The 23,301-nt window shown below is 50.8% G+C and overlaps 1 protein-coding gene across 1 annotated transcript in view; it reads right to left on the reverse strand.

Annotated features, from left to right (window-relative positions):
* Window positions 1–1,848: 1,848 nt before the first annotated feature.
* Window positions 1,849–23,301, reverse strand: part of FGFRL1 (fibroblast growth factor receptor like 1) — a 101,561-nt gene continuing 80,108 nt past the window's right edge. The window contains exons 3-5 of the mRNA XM_060233580.1: window positions 12,429–12,713; window positions 4,471–4,824; window positions 1,849–3,421 (exon numbers count right to left, since the gene is read on the reverse strand). Coding sequence (XP_060089563.1) covers window positions 3,009–3,421; window positions 4,471–4,824; window positions 12,429–12,713 — 1,052 coding nt within the window. The 3' untranslated portion in view covers window positions 1,849–3,008. The remainder of the gene's footprint in view (window positions 3,422–4,470; window positions 4,825–12,428; window positions 12,714–23,301) is intronic.

The raw sequence follows: 23,301 nt of genomic DNA on the forward strand, positions 1-23,301 counted from the left end.
TTCCCCGACAGACTCAGGGCGGCTAACAACAGTTTAAAAACATTAGCAAACATATTAAAATTAGATCTATGAAAACATTTTTATATACCTATATTAAAAATCCAAGATGGCAAGCTTCTGTTTTCATTAATTCAGTGAGGTTTTCGATGCTGAAGGTAATAGCCACCTCCCCTAACCATTAAAGGCGAGGGCCAGGACACTAGAAGCCCTCCCACTGTTGCCCCTTCAAGCACCAAGAATACAGAGCATCCCTGCCCCAGACAGAGAGTTCCAACAATAAGAATTCAGGCTCACCAAATAAAATTCGTATTTGCAGACAAGGAGAATCTGGACCCATCAGACACTTGGTAGAAGTATTTATTTCTCACTAGGGGCCCACCCCATAAGTGGAACTGTGATAAGTGACAAAGAAGGAGAATTTATGCCTCAGACCTTCACTGACTTTTGTCAACAGATCAGCTCTTAGGTAAAAGAAAAGGGAACGGACATGCTTGACTGAAGGAGACCTGTTGTATTCTCGTGCATGTTCAGCTTGGGCTGTAAGCAATCTTGGAACCTGCTTGGTTGGGCCCACAGGTTGGGCCCCTATCTACAAGATCCTGCAACCCACTTTCCAGGGGGGATAACTTCCATCACCGGCCATGTTCTTACTTTTTAGCAGCCCCCCCCCCCCCGCAAAAGGTTAGCTCTTTGTGGAAAAAGACGATGTCACAGCCTGCTCCCATCAGCGTCTAGTCTGCAGAGCAGAAACCACCTTGAGTAAAAGATGCTGAAAAGCAGAACTGCACCCACCTGCTACTGTTGCTCACTGACATCTTCTGTGCAGACACACAATGGGACTGTACTTGCATTGATCCTGCAGGTCTACAAGGGTGACCTCCCCCCACACCGGAGAGTTTCAGCTGATGGAAAAGCTACCTGTGGTTGACCCACACGTGCACAGTCCCACTGTGGGACTGCACTGCAGACAGAACACGAACCCCGAGAATCTTAACCCTCTGATGGGCCAGCTGACCCTGAGCCCCATGGAAGCCCCGGTCCTTTCAGGAAGGAAGTCCTCCCCTTTTGGTTCCCTAGGCCTGCTGGACCATGCAGCAAAAGCGTACATATATTTATCCCATTCACTTCAATGGAACACCATCAGCACCAACACCATGACAACAAGGAATGGTGGAGCTCAAATGCAAACACAGCTCAGGCCAAACCAGACAGCAGCCATGGCCTCACCTTCCATTCCTTGCCTGTTTCATCGGCGAGAGCCCAGCTGACGTCTTCAGGTGGGCACCATTGTTTTGTAACCAATACAACGTCTTTAGAGGTGATTTTAAAAGCATGCAGCCAATCCCTCCAGCCTGTACCTGAGATACAGGAAGGAATCCCCCCCCTCTCGTGAGGGCACAAGTTGGAGTCCCCTCCCCCACCCCAGTTGGAGTCCAAAGGCCCAGCCCTGCCTCCCAAGGGGCCTGTTGGGGGGAGAGGGAGGGAGGGGGACCACAAGCCCCTCTGCGACTCCTCCAGGGAGAGGGCAAGTGGGCGGGGGGGGGGGGAGGGTCAGAGCTGCTGCTTCCTTCTGTGTGAGGCTGATCGAGGGTGACTTTTTCCGCTTTCAAAGGCCAACACTGCAGCCGCATCGCAGAATCATCTGACTCTTTCCTACAGTTTGTGAATAACATTTGCAGAGCAAATTGTTGTGAAGACAAAAGAACGCAGAGGAGAAAGAGTGACCGGACACCCCCTTCTGCATTACCGCAGCCCGAGACCCCACCCCAAAAGAGGAGCCCAGTCCTGGGGAGGCGGGGGGGGGGGGAAGACCCACCATCCGGCATTCCAGAGAGTGGCACACGTTGAAACTGGACAACATCTTTTATTTTTGATCAAAATAAGTATAGAAATGCCTGCTCTTGATGAAATTATACATTTTCTCTTTTTTTTGTGTTTTTTGTTTTAACAAAATAAATTAATATACACGTCTTCTGTTTAAACTCTATATAGAATTAAAAAGATTTTAGATCTTTGACTGAATTAACATTGAGTCCAGCTGGGCCTTTAATACGGTCCTACTTGGCTTGCCGTTTCCCTTGAAACTAAACTGAGATGAAACTGCATGGTTTGACAGACACAAACTGACCCCCCCCCCTCCAGAAGTGCACATTCAGCAAATTCCTTCTCCAGAGAGGCACTTTATTCTCTCTTTCCCAAGCAGCTTTTACCTGCCTGATGCCCCCCCCTTCGCAGCCCAGACATCCCCCCCCCCCCCAAACACACACAGACCATGGCCTGGCATTTAGCTCTGGGAAGGGCGACGTGGTGGGATCCATTAAAAAAAGAATCCAGCAGTTTAATTATTATCATCCTTACAATAATTAAATATAAATATAAAAGCAAGCTGTACAATCTCCTTTTTCTTTTTGGCAGTGGAGGAAGGGAGAGCTCCTCTCTTTCCTTCCAAGAAAGCCCTCCGGTGAAACGCGGACTGTCAGTCAGCATCAGCTTCCTTATTGCTAATTTTCAGGCAACACGGGAACATTTCACAACTTTAACTTAAAAAAAAAGAGAAACTGCCCTGGAAAGCAACCCAGGCAGTGCTCGTCTTCTTCGGAAGGCCACTTAAGAATGCTCGGCCATGGGTGTGGCTGAGCCCCTTGGCCAACTCCAGCACCTCCTTCCTCTCCTTCCCTGGGAGGAGGGGCTCCGGAGAGGGGGGGGTGGTTCCTTGGGATTTGCCCTCCCGGAGCTGACCGGAGAAGAGAAGCAGCTGTGGACGGGCGCCTCCCCCACCTTCTCTCGCCTTCATGCCGGCAGTTTCTGACTTCTCAAGGGGTGCAAGAAGTCGCCTTTGCCCTTTGGGAATTCCTTCATAATTTCTTGTCACGGTAACAAAACAGCCAAAGACCCACATTCCACACCTGTCTCCCAAATGCTTTTGGTTTGGTTTCATTTTGGTTTCTGGCTCTACCTCAGCAGCAGCGCAAGGCACACCTGGAGAGAGAGAGAGAGGCTGCTCTTCTTCAGCACTGGTAATGAACGTGTTGGTGCTGGTGGACGTTGCCTTCCACATGGGAGTGAGTGTGGCTGTGGATGTCCGTGTACGTCTTTGGGTACATTTTGGAAGCGGCGGTGGTGGAGGCCAGGCCAGGCCCCGGGGAGAGCAGGTGCTGCTGCTGTACCAGGTACTCCTCATAGTGAGCGGGGGACAGGCCGTCTTTGTCGGGCAGGGGGGCGGTGCAGAGGCGGTCCCGGGGGTGGGCCCTGTGGATGGGGGTTGCCGCTGGAGGAGAGCAGGGCTTCTTTTTGGTTTGGCAGAGCCAGAGAAGGATGGTGCCCAGGATGAAGACCGCTCCGGCAGGGATCCCAATGATCACGGGCCACGGAAGACTGCTGGCGGAGGAAGGAGCCACCGGTGGGCTGGGCGGCTTGGGATCTGGGCAGCCAGAAAGGCAAAGGACAAAGCAAGAAGGTTAGCAGGAAACAGACACACGGGGAGCCCACACGGAAGATTGGATTTGGGCACCCGCTTTTCAACAGCCCAGCAAGCTGGAGCCTGGGGCAGAAGTCGACCAATCCCGTTAAGAAGCAAACCCTGGTGCCTTTTCTCTCTCTGAAGCATCCTGAGAAGATGCACAGAGCGCTGGCCTTTGCCTTGAGGAGGCGGGGGGGGGGGGGAGATGCTTCTTGCCTGCTTTCTTTCCTCCTGGCAGCATTCAGGGAGAGGGGAGCTGCCAGAGAGCAGAAGCAGAGAGCGGACACCTGCCAGCTACGTCTCCTTCCCTCAACGCAGAAAACTGAACCTGAAGGACATGGCTTCATCTGGATGGTTTTGTTCAGTCCAGAATCCTGCAAGCAAGATGGCTGGATGTGCCGCTCACCATAGGGAAGCCAAGGAAGCCTGAGGAGGCCGTGGCAGGAGGAAGAGGTCTATTGTGCTCCTTGGCCTTGGTGTGGAGAGATGTAAGGACAGGGATTGGCCAAGGGCAGCCCCCTCCCCACCCCCTGTAGCCACCCACCCACCCTCCTCTCATCAAAACTCAGCAGGAGGAGATGCTCTGCAAGACCTCTTGGGCAGCTACTAAGCAGAGAGGACCGGAGGGCCCTTAATTCAAGGGCTGATTCCGGGAGCAAAGAAATGCTACCCGGCTGAGGCAGCACTGAGGCCTGAGACTGTGTGGGTCAGATTCTCCTTCAGAGCAGTCTTCTGGCCCAGGCCGTCCTCGTCCGCCCACCCAGCAGAGGCCAACTGGAAATCAAAGCAGGCGTTAGGAGGGGAATAATCCCCCTTTCTTATTCTTAGCAACCATCAGCGGTGAGAAACTCTGCTTGAGAGGGGGGCAACTTCCCCAGCTAGTTTCCCAACTGGTGGGCAGGGACCAAAGCTGGCCCTCCCTTATGACCTTCCTTGCCCTTTCTGTTGCTCACTTCTGCGTCTTGGAAACCGGAACCTCACAGTCACGAAGCCAAACTTTCCCCCCTCACCTGGCAACACCGTCAGGAAGGCGCTCCGGAAGCTGTAGCCCATGGTGTTGGCCCCGAGGCAGATGTACATCCCAGCGTCCTCCTCTCTGGCTCGGGTGATCATGAGCTTGTTCAGGTAGGAGCCATCTGGGCGGGACCAGACGTCCCCCGTGGGCAGCACCACAAACTTCTGTCCCCCGACATCGATGGTCGAGTTGTACTTGTTCTCAGTCCCGTACTCCACCCGCTTCAGCCACTGGATGACGGGCTTCACGTCGCTCCTCACCCTGCACTGGAACGAGGTGGTCCCTCCGTAGTCCACTGTGGTGTTCACAGGGTGGGTCCCGGTAAGAATGGGTTTGGATCTTGTTCTTTCTGGGGAGAAAGCAGCAGCAGCAGCAGCTTTTACAAAATGCTTTCAAAAGTCCTATTTGTGCCGGCTAGCCTGACCTCATCCAATCTTGGGAGCTCAGAAGGGGAAGCCACTGGAAGTCCCTGGGCAGGAGCCCCCCCAGGCAGAGGCAGGCAACTGCAGACACCCCCCCCAAAGGTCTCTGGCCTGGGAAGTCCCACCCGGGCATCACCGGACGTCAGCTGCGACTGGGCAGCATTAAAAAAAATAGTACAATGACGAGAGCAACAGAAATGCTTCCGGAAAACCCTAAACAAATAAAAACGGGACACGCCAGATGTTTCAGGGCACTCTGATGCCCAAAAGTAAACACTTTTGAATCCTGATAAATGCAAAGGGAGGAAGATTTACAAGCATCATTTCCCCACCGAAGCAATGAGACTTAAACGGCATTTGTCTGGCTCATGCCCTCTACTACTTCCTATAAAGGAGTCAAGAAACAAGTTATGAATCATGGTGTCGGTTTTTCTTTGCAGAAACTTGTACATTTTTTGTCTTTTTTCCTCCTATCAGCTTAAGTGAAGCAAGAGCTCAATTATTTGACTTCTTCCCGTACTATGTTTTAACCCAGTGTACAGTTTGGAATATGCAAAAGTTCTGTCCCACTGTTATTCACTGCTGCAGCCATTTCAGCATAGATAAAAGTTTAACACTGGGATGTACCCTTGGGGCTCTGAAGACTGTAAAAAGCACGGCGGGCCCAACATCCTTGTTCAAACAGGAGGCCAACTGAGCCCCCCCCCCCCCAGATGCCTAAGCAGGGCACAGAGACCAAGCCTCCCCGCTGCTGGTACCCCACAGGGAGTGGTATTCAGCAGCGCTTTCGACATGGATGTTCTATTTAAATATCTTGGCTACTGAAAAATCTACTATTTGCAAAATTGCCCGCTTGCTTTTTAAAGCCCTGTAGCGTAGCGTAGTGCTGGACTGATGCACTGATTTTTAATGTATTTTTAATGTATTTTAATGTTTTAATCTCTTAATTATATAAATTGTTATTGTATTTAAAATTTGAATTTTTATTGTTAGAATCTCTGTGTTGTAAGCCGCTCTGAGCCCGCTTCGGTGGGGTAGGGCGGGATATAAATCAAATAAAATGAAAATGAAAATGAAATGAGTTCCAAAAGCGGATCCCAACAGCGGAGTGCTGCAGAATGACTTCCTTCTACCTGTCCTGAATCTAACACCAACATACACTCAGTGGCCCTCAGGTTCTAGTACTCTGGGAAACAAGAGAAACAAATCCTCTCTCCCCCACTTTAGAACAGGCATAACTTTAAAAACCACTTTTATACTCCTGGAGTGAGCAGCCCCCTCCCCCCCCCCCCCCGTGGCTCCTTCAGTCCTTTGGCAGAGAGAAGCTGCTCTGAAGCATGCGTCACTGCCCCCCCCCAGCACCATGATGGGGCTGCCCCCCCCCCCAGCGCCATGATGCTCTCCTTCTGGAGAAGGGTCAACTGGAGCAGAAGTCTGGGGAGGGGGTGTAAAAATGTCCTCGATAAAAGCAGCCACACCGTAATGGCACAATGCTGCTGGTCATTCCCTTTTTCTAACAATCCCTAGCTTAGAATGGGTCGTCCCCCCACCAATATAGCTGCACAACGAGTTGAAGTTTTATCCACCATGAACTCCAGCATTTTTAGCACACTGGAACCAAATTAATCTGATGCATTAATTGAAATGATCATAACTTTAAAATGGCATGAATTGATTAAAATACCTTCTCAGAAGGTAACTTAGAACCAGAGTAAACCTCTCAATGTTCATGTTGTTAGAACCACAGAATTTGAAGGGCCCTCTAATGTCATCTAGTCCAACCCTCTGCACAATGCAGGAAATTCACAAATACCTCCATCTCTCCACCCCCAGTGACCCCTGCTTGTATGTGATTGTGCCACCCCTCCTGAACTCCCTTCTCCTGAAGCATTTTTGGTCATGGGATCCTACCCAGCACAGCTTTAAGTTACTCAAAATTTGCTTTCCTGAAGTCCAACCTATCTGTCCATTCCCCAAGATTGTAAATTCCAAAATCACATGATCGCTACTGCCCAGGGTGTCCACTATTTCCACCTCATCAACCAGTTCTTCCTTGTTGGTGAGAATGAAGTCCAAGATAGCAGATCCCCTTGTTTCCCTCTCCACTTTCTGGAAATGAAGTTGTCAGCAAGGCAAGTCAGGAATTAATTTGACCTTTTGTTTTTAGCAGAGCTGGACTTCCAACAGATGTCTGGGTAATCGAAACCTCCCATTACCACTGTGCCCTGTCTCTTTGAGAACTTTCCTATCTGTTCCAGGAGTGTCTCATCCAAGTCTTGTGCCTGGTTTGGTGGGCTACAGCAGACCACCCGACACCATAATCACTATTATTTCTTACTCCTTTTATAAAAATAAAAGGCAAAAACCCAGAGACTCCCAACTGAACTCCCTCCTTCCTTATTTGTCTGTCCCTTTAAAACAAGTTTGTACCCATCAATTCTAATGTTCCAACGTGAGTGTCACCTCATGAATATCAGAGCACCGTAGCTTGGGACTCATGTGGCCACAGAAACATTTAAATGCTCTTCTTGTGCAGGTATGCCCGAGGGCAGGAGAAAAAACCATGCCTCCAGTATGGCACCGTCAGAATAATTCCCCATGTGCTGCAGCAAAACCACAAAGAAAGGGCCCCTGCGGGGGGGGGGGGGGCACATTCTCATAGCCATTTGGATCCCCAGCGACACAGCTGAATATTTTGGCAGCAGTTGCACCAAACACAGACTGTTTAAATCCATGCTCTGTGGTTGACTGCCTGCTCCACAAGGCCTTATTCTGATGTGTTCTTGCATGAATGGCTGCTTGTATTGCATCCATGTACAAATGGACATTTATTTATTATTACTTTTTATTAGAACCATCTGGAATGAAAGGCAACCAGAAGGCTTCCCAAACCAAGGAAAGGCCCTCGCTTAACCATGTCGTGATGATGGTGAGCACACGGCATTACAACATTTTCAAGAAATGCCATATCTTTGACATGGCATGGGTTCCATGGTTTTTGTTAAGGGCTCTCCTCCTCCCCAACAGAATTTTGCTGACGTTGACTGTTGGATCCACGAAACCCTTTGGTGGCCTTCAGTATGCTGCTCCCAGGCCAGTCCTCTGCTCCTACCCCCCTCCCCGCCCCATGGTCTCAAAGGCTCAGAGCCTCAGCAGAGCAAAAGAGCAGATCTCCCTGTAGCCACTGCTGCCTGTCACAGGATCACCTGACTTCCCACCCAGATTCTCCCTCTGTTAGAAAGAAGCTAGGGAGACCAGGCTATAGCTCAGTGCGGTGCATTCGGCACTGATGATAATGAAATGAGGTACAACTGACAATCTGGGGTGAAACAGCTGCGGTCCTGACTGCTGGAGCCCCTCTCTGACCTCCCACCCACTGGACCCTCTTGCTGCTCCCCAGCGGAAGGAGCTGGGCTTGCTGTTGCAGGAGACTCAGCCTCCACAGACCTGAACAAGAGGGGGACCTTCGACTGGCCTCCCTCCCTCCCTCCTGTGCCGCCAGCTCTGCTTTTGTGGCTGCCCACTTGTCCCCAGCAGCTCTAGTTCCCCGGCCCTCTGCTTGCGCATCCGAAAAAGCCACCTGCATGGCTTCATGCAAACTCTGTACCTGTCCAGACATCCCAGGCCCAGCTTGCAGAGGGTTTAAAAAGAATAAGCAGAGTTATCGGCAAGCCTCAGGTGTGTTGAGAGCCCTTCCGGCTGCCTTAGCTGTGTGGCTCCACCTGCATGGGGGGGGGGTCAGTCCTTTGCTGCTGGGCACAGAGACACAGCCCCTTGGGTCAGGGGGGCTGTGACACCCTCGGCAACCAGCCTGTGGCAACCCTCAGGAAAGATGGAGCAATGGGGAGAGGAGGGAAGGGGGAAGTTGCTTCCTGTCGAGCCGCTAGTGACCGTGGGCTCAGAAGGAAGATGTAACAGCCCCCCGTCACTGGCAGCCTTCAAAACACGTCTGGATGATTATTTGTCGGAGATGCTTTAGGCTGATCCTGCGTGGAGCAGGGTGGGGTTGGACACTAGATGGCCTTCAGGGCCCCCTCCAACTCTGTGATTCTATGAAATGGGATAAGCACTGGACCCACCCCCCGCCCCGCCCCGCTCCTCCCGCCCGCCTGCTGTTCAAACAGAAACCTTTGTCTGCCTCGGCCTGGCAGGATTTGCCTTGTAGCCTGCAAAGGCCAAAGAAAACAGCGGAGAGCTCGATGAAAAGGAAGCAGCAAAAGAAACAGGGACAGAAACTAACTTGGTGCCTGGTTTTAATGGAGTGGAAATGACACATCTGCCGCTCAGATGAGACTGGATTCATTCCCCTTTCTCTGCTCCTGGCTTTAGTGTAAACACATGTTTTCCCTGCCTCCACCCAGCTGCATCTTTATCAGTCCCAGATGTCCAGCAGGTTCGTACACTCTGCTCACAACAGAAGCCCTCCAGATGTGCACTGCAACCCCACTTCCCTACGAAAAGAGAGCAATCTGAGGCAGATCAGGGCCGGGGGACTGCAGGACTAAGCTCTAAAGGTCCAAGTCAGAGCTCTTAAAATCAGTAACAATTCTGCCACTGACTTCAACTGATATGACTTGGATGCCAACGAGTGGCGTGTCCGACCTCTGCCCTTTGCTCTGAGCGGTGCCCCAGTGATGCCAACGTGGTGGGCCCCCATGCCCCCCGGAAGGCTGCGCTTTGCAATGGGCTGCTGGGGAGGGGGGAGGGGAATAAGCCAGGTTTTTTGTAGAAAAAACCCGGCATGAACTCATTTGCACATTAGGTCACACCCCCTGACATCAGCGGAAGCGACGTCCCCTGTTCAGAAGGTTACTTTCCGCATACTGCCGCAGAAGAGTCCAGGGCCACCAGCTGCATTCCGTGAATGTGAAGTTCTCACACAGCCCAATGAGAGACCTTGTTCCATTCCCCCCGCCCCCCAACACACAGCCAGAGAGAGAGAGCCATGTGCGACAGAGTGGGCAGCGGCAGGCCCAGCTTCTCCAGGGAAGGGGCACTCATGGGCAGCTCCACATCTCTTGCTCTCCTTGCAAGCCCACTGGAAGCCAGTTGCTGCAGAGACGGCAGAGCACGTTGTCTGGGAACGCCTGGCTGCCAAGGGCCCTCCCTCTGCCAAACGCCTTTTTCTGAGCCGGAGCCCTGGCTAAGCCAGCTGGAACTCATTTGGAATACTGTGTACAATTCTGGTCACCGCACCTCAAAAAGGACATTATAGCATTGGAAAAAGTGCAGAAAGGGGCAACTAGAATGATTAAAGGTTTGGAACACTTTCCCTATGAAGAAAGGTTAAAACGCTTGGGGCTCTTTAGCTTGGAGAAACGTCGACTGCGGGGTGACATGATAGAGGTTTACAAGATTATGCATGGGATGGAGAAAGTAGAGAAAGAAGTCCTTTTCTCCCTTTCTCACAATACAAGAACTCGTGGGCATTCAATGAAATTGCTGAGCAGTCGGGTTAAAACGGATAAAAGGAAGTACTTCTTCACCCAAAGGGTGATTCACACGTGGAATTCACTGCCACAGGAGGTGGTGGCGGCTACAAGCATAGCCAGCTTTAAGAGGGGACTGGATAAAAATATGGAGCAGAGGTCCAGCAGTGGCTATTAGCTACAGTATATATATATGTGTGTGTATATATACGTACGTACGTACATATATATATATATATGGGGGCCCACCACGTGTGTGTGTGTATATATATATATATATGTATACATACATACACACACACACACATATATTGACCCCTGTGTGACACAGAGTGTTGGACTGGATGGACCATTGGCCTGATCCCACATGGCTTCTCTTATGTTCTTATGTGACGCAGAGTGTTGGACTGGATGGGCCATTGGCCTGATCCAACATGGCTTCTCTTATGTTCTTATGTGACACAGAGTGTTGGACTGGATGGGCCATTGGCTTGATCCAACATGGCTTCTCTTATGTTCTTATGTGACGCAGAGTGTTGGACTGGATGGGCCATTGGCCTGATCCAACAGGGCTTCTCTTATGTTCTTATGTGACACAGAGTGTTGGACTGGATGGGCCACTGGCCTGATCCAACATGGCTTCTCTTATGTTCTTATGTGACACAGAGTGTTGGACTGGAGGGGCCACTGGCCTGATCCAACATGGCTTCTCTGATGTTCTTATGTGACATAGAGTGTTGGACTGAATGAGCCATTGGCCTGATCCAACATGGCTTCTCTGATGTTCTTATGTTAACTGTGTCCCTGCTCAGAAAAAGCCCTGGAATAGGCTCCTAACACAACACCCTGAGACTGAGAGCTGGGCTTGAAGAGACAGGTCATATGATCTCCAGGGGCTGCTTGGACCATCTGCCCCACTTGAAACATAGCGAACACCTAGCAGTGCACTATTGCAGCAACACTGGAGGACACGCACATCCCAACTGTCCTGTGCTGGCTTCAGCAAGGGAAAGCGACAGGGCCTAGAGCCGCAAGAGCCAGAGTGGTTGGAGAGCCGGCATGGCAGGAATAGGGCAAACTACAGAGCCTTCTGAGCAGCAAGGAAATGTTGTTTCTTGGCAACCGTCACATTAGCTATTTCCCATCCATCCCAACTTTTAAAGGTACTTCAGATACCTGCTGACCCCTCAACCTCACCCTTTATTGTCTCAGGAACAGATAATCATTTCCCCCTGGGCCATTTCCAGTCTGGTTTTGGGCCAGGCTATGGGGCAGAGACAGCCCTGGTGCCCTACGGCAGCCCACCACATTGGCATCACACGTGCATAGATAAGAGCATTACCTGAACGCTGACAAAGCCCATATTGCCAGATCTCTCTGCAATCTCTGAGCCACTAGATCCTGCTATCCTGCTGAGATTTTTGGAGGCAGAAGGAGGCAGCAGGGGTGTGGCCTGGCCTGGTTCCCAGAGTTCCTCCTGGATCCAACTCAAAGAGTTGATGAGGGAGATTAGTTGTCCCTTCAGGGTGGGCGCTGCTGTCTCGCGCAGTTCCACAGGATGAGGCAAGGACTGGGGCGACTCCAGCTCAGCCACTGCCAATGGCTCAGCTATACTCCACAGTCCAGAGAAAGCCCAGAAGCATTCTGGGTACCCAGCAGCCATCACTTCGACTTAGCCAATAAATCTACCTATTTCCTACTGGTTTGTAGCACATCTTGCTGAGTCCTTCGTATAACTTACATTAGAGAGTTGTAGAGCTCAGGAAAAATCACTGTGTGGATTCTGCTTCTCAGTCCTAAATGTTCACTTGGAAGCCAGCCCACCTAAGCTCAGGTAGGATCAATGCTCCCTCTAAGCTGTGGAGTCTCGTGAGCAAAAATCCTACTTTATGTGCTCCTGGCATTAAACTGGTGAGCTGCTGCAACAATTAGTGTGCTCTGGGGTCATCCTTCCTGAGCTAAGACAAAAATGTGTGAGCTGGAGGCTAAAAAACTATGAGCTAGCTCACCTTCACTGAGTTTAGAGGGAACCCTGGTCAGGATGGGAGTTGACCTAAGTAGGGAAACTGCCTTCCCATCTCCAGCCCTAATTCACGACTTACGGATGACTTCCACTTTGTAGGTGGCGTTGATCTCCCCGATCCTGTTGGAGACGCGGCAGGTGTATTTCCCGCTGTCTTCAGGCTTGAGGTTCTTCAAGCTCAGTGTCCATTTCTTCCTTTTGTTCCCCCCAATCTCCTGTGGGGCGAGAGGCTTGTTGTCTTTTAGCCAGCTGATATCAGGCCGAGGATTTCCACTGGCGACGCATTTCAGGCGCACGGAGCTCCCCACGGGCCGGGCGATCACCCTCCGCCTCATCTTGGCAGGCTGACTGAACCGAGGTCGAGCTACAAAGATAAAGCCAGAGGTCTGTGAAAGGAAACTGGATCTCCCAGGGCTGAAGAATAAAACCACACAGGACTACAGTACTCAGTTGCTATGACGATGATTGTGATGACCAGCGTTCCCTCTAAGCTGAGTTCGTGCGAGCTAGCTTACAATTTTTAAGCCTCTGGCTCTCACACTTTCGTCTTAGCTCAGGAAAAATGCCCCCAAAGCAAACTCACTTATGCAGGAGCTCACAACTTTAATGCCAGTAGCTCACGGAATAGAATTTTTGCTCATAAGACTCCACAGCCTAGAGGGAACTTTCGTGATGACTCATTAGCAGGACTAGCTATTCCTGTACTGTACGAGGTCTAGCACAAATGTGCAACATACACTCCACCCACAGTCTCACTCCTGCTCTGAGAGAGGTTGAGCTGGTCACCCACTGGGGCCCATTTAGGGTTCCCAAATCCCCCGCTACGCCTGGAGACCCCCGATTTGGAGCCTCCTCCCCCTGCTGGCCATAAAAGGGAAAGCGGGGGGAGGGGAGGGGGAGAACGGCAGCCCTTCCCACCCAGCCCCGATCGCAGCAGCCAGAGCTCTTCCGTTTTCTCAGGCTGCTTCCCGCCCCCAGTCAGTTGGCCGGTGAAGGGAGGGGAGCCCAGCCACGCCCCCAAAGGACCATGTGCCTTTGCACCTCCGGAGGTGAGTGAGTTCTGCCAGCTTCCTATTCCATGCCATAAAGTGCCCAGCTGGTGTGCCTGTGTTGCTGTGAGAAGCTGGCAGCAACTCGTGAGTACAGAGTCCCCTGCATCAGATTTGCCGGAAACGGGGGGGGGGGGGAGAGGGAAACGTCTTCTCATAGGGTATAATGGGGAATTGATCTGGAGGTTTCGGGGGCTCTGGGGGAGCTGTTTTATGAGGTAGAGGCACCAAATTTTCAATATAGTATCTAGTGCCTCTCCCCAAAGTATTCCCCAAATTTCAAAACGATTGGACCAGGGGGTCCAATTCTATGAGCCCCAAAAGAAGGTGCCCTTATCCTTCATTATTTCCTATGGAAGGAAGACATTTAAAAAGGTGTGCTGTCCCTTTAAATGTGATGGCCAGAACTTTCTTGGAGTTCAATTATGCTTGTCACACTCTTGTTCCTGGCTCCGCCCCAATGTCTCCTGGCTCCACACCCAAAGTCTCCTGGCTCCACCCCCAAAGTCCCCAGATATTTCTTGAATTGGACTTGGCAACCCTAGGCCCATTTCAGGCAGAAGTCAAAGTGCTGGTCCTTTCCTTTAAAGGCTCCAGCCCTCTTGGCCGGCCAGCCTCACAAGCCCTCCTGCTCCAGGTGGCCAGAGACGGGGCTCTTTCAGTAGTGGCACCTCTGGAATGCCTTTCCCTTTAGGCTTGCCAGGCAACAACTATATTAGGCGCCAGGTTTAAATGTTTCTATCTACCCAGGCTCTTAATTAAGAACTTGATTTTTAAAAATCAAATTAAACATAAACAAAAAAAGCACTATTTAACGGTGGTGTTAGCATCCTGCAAACTGTTATAAATTGCTTTGCGCCCCCAATGGGAAGAAAGGCAGGATAGAAAGAAAGCCAATAAATGCATTAAGGAGCAGTGTCATTTAGGATTCAGTGCTTCCAATTCATCCTAATATATATTTACAGGCTTGGGATCCACAAAATCCACAGGGAAGGGAAGGGAAATCACAGCCTTTCCTCAGCACTGCCCCTCTCTCTTGGGCCTCCCTCTGGACTTCCTCTTTCCCCTCTGCTGCTACAGGCGCCCCCCCCCTCCCCGTTACATGGCCCAGCCCCAGAATGGGAGAAGGAAACGGCCTCCCCATTCTAGTACCCCTGTGGGAATCCCCCCCACCCAATCGCTCTGCTAAAGAGGGGAGGGCATCCTAAGTGTCACCCCCAAGGGGCCTCCCCCCTCCCCCCCAGAGGGCTCCAGCATTTTTGGCAGATGGGGAGATGTTTGTGGGCAGTGCCACGGGGGGGGGGGGGAGCGGGGGGTGTCGCAGGAGAGTGGAAATAATGTCAATAGAACAATGTGCCTTGCTCTAGAACACCCAAACACTAGCAAAGAAAATAAAAGCAGGAATTACAGTTTGAACGCTGGAGATGTCACTAGAACATTTATTTTATGCATTTTCTGCTTTTTTCTTACAGTGTCCTCAAAGTGACTCCCAACCCTTTACGTGCCCAACCTTAACTGGGTCTTCTGCCTTCTCTCCTTCTCCCCAGAGTGACTCCCCATTCTGGAGCCTGAAGGAGGAGAGACCTTTAAGGACCCAAGAACCAAACGGGGAAGAGCGGTTGCTGCTCTGCTTCTGGGGCAGAAGGACAGTCACACACACACGCCACTCAGAAAGGTATAATACTATCCTATATTTCACAAACACAGAGGAGGAGGAAGACCAAGTGGCATCTTGGGAAGGTGTGTCATCAGAAAGACCATGCTGGGAGGCGGCCTGTGCCCTGGTAAAGTAAGCACAGACCTTATCTTTGGGCGGGGGGGTGTGTGTGGTGGAACCCAGGAGGGAGATAAAGGTCAAAACCCTTTGGACAGCACTTGGGGCAAGTGTGGTCATGAATCTTTTGTGGGCTTGCAGTCCACTAGCTCTCCATGTAGATGCAGCGGCCACCGAAGAGACTGTTTTAATAGTCATAGAATCATAGAGTTCGAAGGGATCTCCAGGGTCATCTAGCCCAACCCCCTGCACAATGCCGGAAACTCATAAACACCTCCCCCTAAATTCACAGGATTTTCATTGCTGTCAGATGGCCATCTAGCCTCTGTTTAAAAACCTCCAAGGAGGAAAGCCCACCACCTCCCGAGGAAGCCTGTTCCACTGAAGAATTGCTCTAACGTCAGGATGTTCTTCCTAATGTTGAGCTGGAAACTCTTTTGATTTAATTTCAACCCAATGGATCTGGTCCTACCTTCCAGGGCCACAGAAAACAATTCCACACCATCCTCTATAGGACAGCCCTTCAAGTACTTGAAGATGGTGATCATATCACCTCTCAGCCGCCTCCTCTCCAGGCTAAACATCCCCAACTCCTTCAACCTTTCCTCATAGGTCTTGGTCTCCAGACCCCTCACCATCTTCGTCGCCCTCCTCTGGACCCGTTCCAGCTTGTCTATATCTTTCTTAAAATGTGGTGCCCAAAACTGAACATAATACTCCAGGTGAGGTCTTACAAGATCAGAGTAAAGCGATACCATCACATCACGTGATATGGACACTATACTTCTGTTGATACAGCCCAAAATTGCATTTTCCTTTTTAGCCAGTGCATCACACTGTTGACTCATGCTCAGCGTATGGTCCACTAAGACCCCTAGATCCTTTTCACAGATACTACTGCTAAGACAAGTATCACCCATCCTATAACCCATGCACTGGATTTTTCCTACCTAAATGCAGAACTTTACATTTCTCCCTGTTAAAATTCATTTTATTGGTTTTAGCCCAGTTTTCCAGCCCGTCAAGGTCACCCTTGTTTCTGTCTTCTTCTATGTTTGCAACCCCTCCCAATTTCATATCATCTGCAAATTTAATAAGCATTCCCTCTATTCCTTCATCCAGATCATTGATAAAGATGTTGAACAAAACAGGTCCCAGGACAGATCCTTGAGGCACTCCACTTGTCACTCCTCTCCAAGAGGATGAGGAACTATTCACAAGCACTCTTTGGGTGCGATCTGTCAACCACTTACAAATCCACCTAATGGTAACAGGATCCAAACTACATTTTAACAACTTGTCAACAAGGATAGTATGTGGAACCTTATCAAAAGCCTTACTGAAATCAAGATAAACAACGTCTACAGCATTCCCCTGATCCAGCAAGGTAGTCACTTTCTCAAAAAAAGATATCAGGTTAGTCTGACATGACTTGTTCTTAAAAAACCCATGCTGGCTCTTAGTAATCACATCCATTCTTTCTAAATGTTCCAGGACCGACTGTTTGATGATTTGTTCTAAAACTTTTCCAGGTATAGATGTCCAGCTAATGGGTCGATAGTTACCCGGATTGTCTTTTTTCCCCTTCTTGAAGATGGGGACAATATTTGCCCCCTCCAATCTTCCGGCACCTCTCCTGTTCTCCAAAAATTTTCAAAAATAATAGCCAGAGGCTCAGAAATTACATCCGCAAGCTCTCTTAGAACCCTTGGATGCAATTCATCAGGCTCTGAGGACTTAGTTTCATTTAAAGAAACTAGGTGTTTATGTACTACCCCTAGCTGATCCTAGGTTGGAACTTCATACCCTCCTTATATGTTCTGTTTTTGCCATGTTGAGCACCGTTTCCTCAGAAGAGAAGACTGAGGAAAAGTAGGAATTGAGCAGTTCCACCCTCACTTCATTACCTGTTACAATTTCACTTTCTTGCCCTCGCAATAGGCCTGACATGTCCTTGCTCTTTTTCTTACTCTGAACATAAGAAAACAATGGAGAAAACATGTTGCCATAAGTTCGGAAGGTTTCGCCTGAGTTTAGCCAATACAAAGGGAAGGCTCCCCTGTGGAACCAGGTGTGAGAACGAGGGAACTGACTGAGACTTCAGACCAATTTTGGACTTCTCCTGGCAAATCCAGGCCTGCCCACACTGTGCCCATGGAGTGCTGAGAGAACCAACAAGTGGACTTTCCTGTGGCAAAGCATCAGCCTTCTTGAACTGGGAGCAGGAGGCAGCTGAACATGTAGCCGAGGGGAGCCAAGAGATGGTTTTTCCGGCACTCAGCAACACTCTCTTAGCAGGATGAGAGAGAACTCGGGTTAGACCTGAGTGAGCCCTGCCATGAAGTACCGGCTGGCTGTGCTGGGGTGACCAAGCAGCCCTCGGAAGAGAGGGCCGGCTCAGGAGGGACCTGTAATATTGGCCCTGTGACACGGAGCGGAGTGAGGCGAACTCGTTTGGTCGGGGCTGAAGGGGGGGGGGCTGTTCTTCCTTCTCCTTGCAGAGGAAACGAGGTGTCAGAGGGAGGGGGGAAGGCACAGAACCTGCTCCCAGGCCGCACAATAAGAAAACCATCCCCGGTGGATTGGGATCTTCAGCTGCCGGGGGGGGGGGAGCAGGAGGCGTTTCCAGTCTGTAGAGGGGAGACTCCATTTGCTGGCTGGCTGGCTGGATTTCCCATTCATGGGGACCTGCTGAGAGAAGCTGCTGCAGGGGTGATTTTGGGGACTGCAGTGTGAACAGGTTGTATTGTCCAGTGACTGGAAATGCAGGGAGCTTTATTACCTTTTATGGCTATCCAGACCAAATGGCCAAGCCACACTGTTGTATCATGTGACCGCTCTTAAACAACAAACTGCATATATTTCAGCCCACAATACCTGATCCCCTCGCCTGATGAAGTGTGCTTAGAGAGCACACGAAAGCTTATGTTCTTAATAAAACTCAGTTGGTCTTAAAGGTGCGACTTGACTCCTGCTTTGTTCAACTGCTTCCGACCAATATGGCTGCCCTCTTGGATCTATGGAAATGTACCAGCATAATAATACTTTTCATGGTGGCCATTTGGCACAGGGATTGGGAGGCCATGCCCCTGTGTTTGCTTAAATCACAGAGTTGTTGCCACCTGGATGGCCATTCCCTTGAGTGGGGCCAAAGGAACATGAGTACATCATGCACAACGCAGACTCCAGTGAATCGGAAGTGAGAAGTGAGATTAAAAGCCAACTGTCCAGGTACCCCTTTTTTCTTAGATGGCCTGTGACTGCTGATACCACTTTTGTAAAAACCCTGTCTGTGGTTGCCAGACAAAAGATTAGTACTCACGTGGGAGAAAAGATGTTAAAACCAGAGGACTCTTCTGGAACTGTGTTTCACACCTTTCTCCACATGTTCCCCAGACAGCACTACGTCCAGGGACAAAAAATCTATTGTCCATCCCTGGGCCAAAGGAGGCTAGGTTGCGTTCGACGCGAGCTAGGGCCTTCTCGGTGGCAGCACCAGAATTGTGGAATGCTCTCCCGGAGGCCATAAGGGCCCTGCGGGATCTTTCCACTTTCCGCAGGGCCTGTAAGACCGAATTGTTCCAACAGGCCTTTGATATCTAACCGGGAGAGAACTGCCGCCCAACATCATATAGAGTACTAGGTGATCACCGTCAGAAAAGAAGAACTTGCTTATATTGTAGTGATACAGCACCACAAAATGTTTTTAAAATCTTAAATCGTAATTATGTTTTATTGGTTTTAACTTGTGAATATGAATGTTGTCAGCCGCCCTGAGTCCGCTTGCGGAGAGGGCGGGGTAGAAACTTAAAGTAATAAAATAAATAAATTTCATTTTGATAGGAAAGTGACCATCAGTGGGCTCCAGCATCACAGACTGCACTTCAGGTTGTAAAAGAGTTAGAACAGATATGGAGAGATCATCCTGAACTCTTCTGACCAGTAGAAACTCCTCATGCAGCTCCCTCAGGTCCCAAATGGGTCTCTCCCTCCCCCCCTGGAAGCCCCTTGAGCAGAACCCCGATACTGATCCTTCCCAGACCCTTCTGAAGGAGGAGTGCAGCTCCCCCTGGGAGAAACTGAAGAGCTGGGATTTTTTTGGGGGGGGGGGGTTGGGGTTGGGGTTGGATGGAAAAGGCAGGTTGTATGGGCGGTATGAATCTAATATGGAAGAGCAAGGACATCAGTCTAGCAACCAAATGCAGATTAGTGGTGCTGTGTGATTGCAACCAGTGGTTGCAAAAGCTGGACCATGAAGAAGCAAGACAGAAGGAAAACAGACTCTTTTGAGCTGTGGTGCTGGAGAAGGGCCCTGCGCATTCCTTGGACAGCGAAGGTGGCAAACAAGCGAGCACTGGAGTGCATAAAACCAGACATGCCATTGGAAAGGAAAATCACAAAACTGCGACTGACTTATTTCAGCCATGTCATGTGGAAGAACTCACTAGAAAAAGCAATTATGCTTGGATTGGTTAGCAGCAAAAGGAAACCAGGCCACCAAAGACCACGGTGGCGAGACACCATAAAGGTTGACACCAGCCTGCGCGTGGAACAACTCAAAGAAGCAGTGCAAGATCAGAAAACGTGGAGAGTGTTGGCCCACAGAATTGTCAAGAGTTGGACACAACTGAGGGGTTGACAACAATGATGAGTGAAGACAAAGAGAAGTGAGAGACAACACAAGAAACCTTGTGACAACAAACACCCTGTGAGGTGGGTGGGGCTGGAGAGGGCTCTCCCAGCAGCTGCCCTTTCAAGGACAGAGTCTCAGAGCGGCTTACAATCTCCTATATATTCCTCCCCCACAACAGACACCCTGTGAGGTGGGTGGGGCTGGAGAGGGCTCTCACAGCAGCTGCCCTTTCAAGGACAACCTCTGCCAGAGCTATGGCTGACCCAAGGCCATTCCAGCAGGTGCAAGTGAAGGAGTGGGGAATCAAACCCGGTTCTCCCAGATAAGAGTCCACACACTTAACCACTACACCAAACTGGCTCTCCAACACCAAACTGGCTCTCCACACCAACTGGCTCTCCAGTGGTTTTTAATGCTGAGTTGATCCCGCAGGTCCTTCTCGGGGCCTGTGTCAAGACTGACCGCCTACTTGGTCAGTTTCTATGATGACCAGCGAGTGGGTGTATCAAGCTGTGTGGCTGGGATTGTGTGCTGATCAGCGCTAGTGCAGTGCCTTCAACTCAAGACTGAGGGTCCCCTTTTCAGTGCCCAATACTGCGGGCACTGAAAAGGAAAATGTGTCATTGAAGGGAAAGTGTGTGGGAACTTGATTAATTTCTTGGTTTATCTCCTGTTTGCACCCAGGGACATGGGCGTTCCTAAAGTTGTCAGGTTGGTCAGAAAAAGGGTTGTTGAGCTGGGCTGTGCCAGCGCAGAGGCCTGTTGAAGGCCTGCCTGCTGGAGTTCCACCATAAGGCTCCCCCGCTTCGACCCTCCCCTGGCATTTCAGCCTCCTTCACCTCCTGACCAGAGGCCACCTTTCATGCTGGGCCGACTGAATGTCCTGCCAACTGCAGAGCTCCCAGCAGCCATGGGCACAAAGGAAGTTCGTGACGAACCAGGCCGGTTCGTTGGTCCACAAACTACAATTCGGGCAATCACACTGTTTGTGAGCCACCCATGAACTGCTGTATTTTTTTTGCAGCAGTTTGTTTGTTTTGTGGGTCTCTTTAAACGCCTTCCTTTCACTTGCTGAGTCCTGCCACGGCAGAGAGTGCAGAGGAGGCATTTAGGATGCCACCCTCCATGGAAGCTCCCCTCAACTCATAAACCAACCAACCAGGAACTGGTTCTGGAAACCGAAAAGTTCATGAGGCCTTGTGGTTCCTTAGGAAGCAGGATTAAATTTCTACCCCGCCCTTCCTGCCTGTGGCCTCACAAACACCCACAAACCTCCACTTTCCTGGTTTGGGCCCTCTTAGGCGATCCATGGATGTCATTCAGAAACCTCCGGATTACAACTATCCTGAGTAAATGTCAGCTGCCTACTGAATCCTGCATAATCTCCTCTCTCTTGGCAGACACCGATCCAGAAACAACGCCTTCTTTTGCCAGATTTTTAGCTCTTGTGGTGGCTTTTAATTCGCTGGCCTGCCTTTTAGTGTTCATTGTCTGTATTCTATGGTGTATTTGTATTGCGTGTGCTCCAGACCTTTGATCAGAGGACTGTAACAATAAAGGGAAGGGGAAACCACCAGAGGTGGTGTGGAGCAGATCCTCTGGAACCAGAGCAGGGCCCTTGGAGTGGGTCCCCTCCCTTTCTGACACTGACAGTGTCCGGAACAAGCCCCCCCCCCCCCACACACACACAATGCTCCACTGGAGGATTTGCTGTTCTCTGACTGACGTTGGGATTGTTGACATTATTGCCCGGGTCATATTAGCCTTGTTCATTAATAAGTGCATAGTACATGTAGCCTATTTGGATTCCACTTAATACTAATTGCTTTTCGTTACTAACCGTCACTAGGCCTCTTTCTGAAAGTGCAGTGTGTTGTGTGATGTGGGATGCTTCAGGCTCGCAGGTGGAAAGAGGCCGCGGGGAGACAACTCTCATCTGGTCTTTAAGTCCCACGTATCTTAAAGAGCATCAGAGCCCCCACCCACCCACTCAACTGTCACACGAGGCCTGCATTAAGCGCCACCCATTCACTGTGTAAAGTACTGAATGAGATATAATAGGGGCTTCTTAGTGGTGACTCCTCTATCAGCCTCACAAGCGAGTCCTCAATTTTTTCTACACTACCCCTGGCCACCTACACCTGTCTGTGTTCATCATTTATGACCAAAAGAGGAGGGGGGTTCAACCAAGGGCCAGGCCTTTTTACGTGGAGGCTAGTCCTCACCCGTGGCTCCTCCCCAGGGAAGGCACTGCCTCATGTGACAGATTTCCACTCCCCCCCCCCCAATGTGAAATGCTGCATTCCGGGTTCACCAGTTTCCATTAATGTACAGATCTTCCAAGCAGGTGGGCAAATGTCCTTGGTGGCAGGATTGGGGGGGGCGGGGGCGCTGCACTTCTCCCCCAAGTGTTCTTCCCCGTCTCTGGCCTGCCCACTGAATCCTCCTGGGAAACAACACATAGCTGCTGTTGCCCCTTCCCAAGGCAAGACACAGAAGCGGGAAAGGATCTTTGTCACTGTTGCTACAGGACCTTCCCTCCTCCCTCACTCCCTTCCTGCTTCTCACAGCCTCTCACAGTCTATTCTCACACCCAGACCCCACTTTTAAAATACCTTCGGTGGAGGAATGCAGCTCAAGCACTTCCCCCGTGGACACCATCCTTTCAGATTTTTGCATTCCCCCCCCCCCCCTGCACATTCTGGGCCTCAGCCACATCAGGATATTTTATTTCCCTTCCTTTCTTGTGCAACAGCACAGAAATGCTTTGCTCTCTGCTCCGGGCCTTTCATGTGTAACCCAATGAATGGGAGGGACCTCCTAGAGACAGCTGGAGTGACAAGCGTGATACCGGAGCTCACTCTGGAGGGACTGGGGTGGAAATGGCTCCTCTCCTGGAAAGAGAGGAGTCCCGGGCAGGGGAAGCCACGGAGGAGCCCGGCTTCAGCCACGAGGAGCAGAGGCCTGCCCAGGCATGAGCTGTGCAAATGCCAAGGCGTGGACACCAAAACCCCACTGGCATTAATGGAGCTGACAAGAAAGAGGATGGAGATGCCTTATCAGCACACTAACTGGGGAGGGGGGTGTTTTTAAGTTGGGCTGCTCCTCAGCCTTCAGTAAACCTCCCCCCCCCCCATTTCCATCAACTTCAATCCGGAAGACCTTCTGCCCACGTTCCCCAGGCATCCTGGGTGATCACGGGCCCCATAACAGGCTGCCAAAAGGGTCCAAAGCCCAAGAGTGCTGCCCACTCAGGTGTGGAATGGAGAGGGGGCAGGTTCCATGAGCTCGATCCAAATCCAAGAGACACCAAGCAAAGCTGTATCTTCGCAGCCCTGCGCTGCAGGGGGAAACCTGCTCAGGGCCAGCGTCATCCCCAGGAGGGTGCTCAGAAGGGGGTTTCCACAAGGCAAGCTCCACCCTCCTGCCCCCCCCCCCCCCCCGTGGCCTTTGGTCATTCCTGCAGCCCTGAAGCTGCCCACCAAGCAGAGGCAGG

The sequence above is a fragment of the Heteronotia binoei genome, chromosome 3, assembly GCF_032191835.1.
Source record: "Heteronotia binoei isolate CCM8104 ecotype False Entrance Well chromosome 3, APGP_CSIRO_Hbin_v1, whole genome shotgun sequence".
Classification (NCBI taxonomy): domain Eukaryota; kingdom Metazoa; phylum Chordata; class Lepidosauria; order Squamata; family Gekkonidae; genus Heteronotia; species Heteronotia binoei.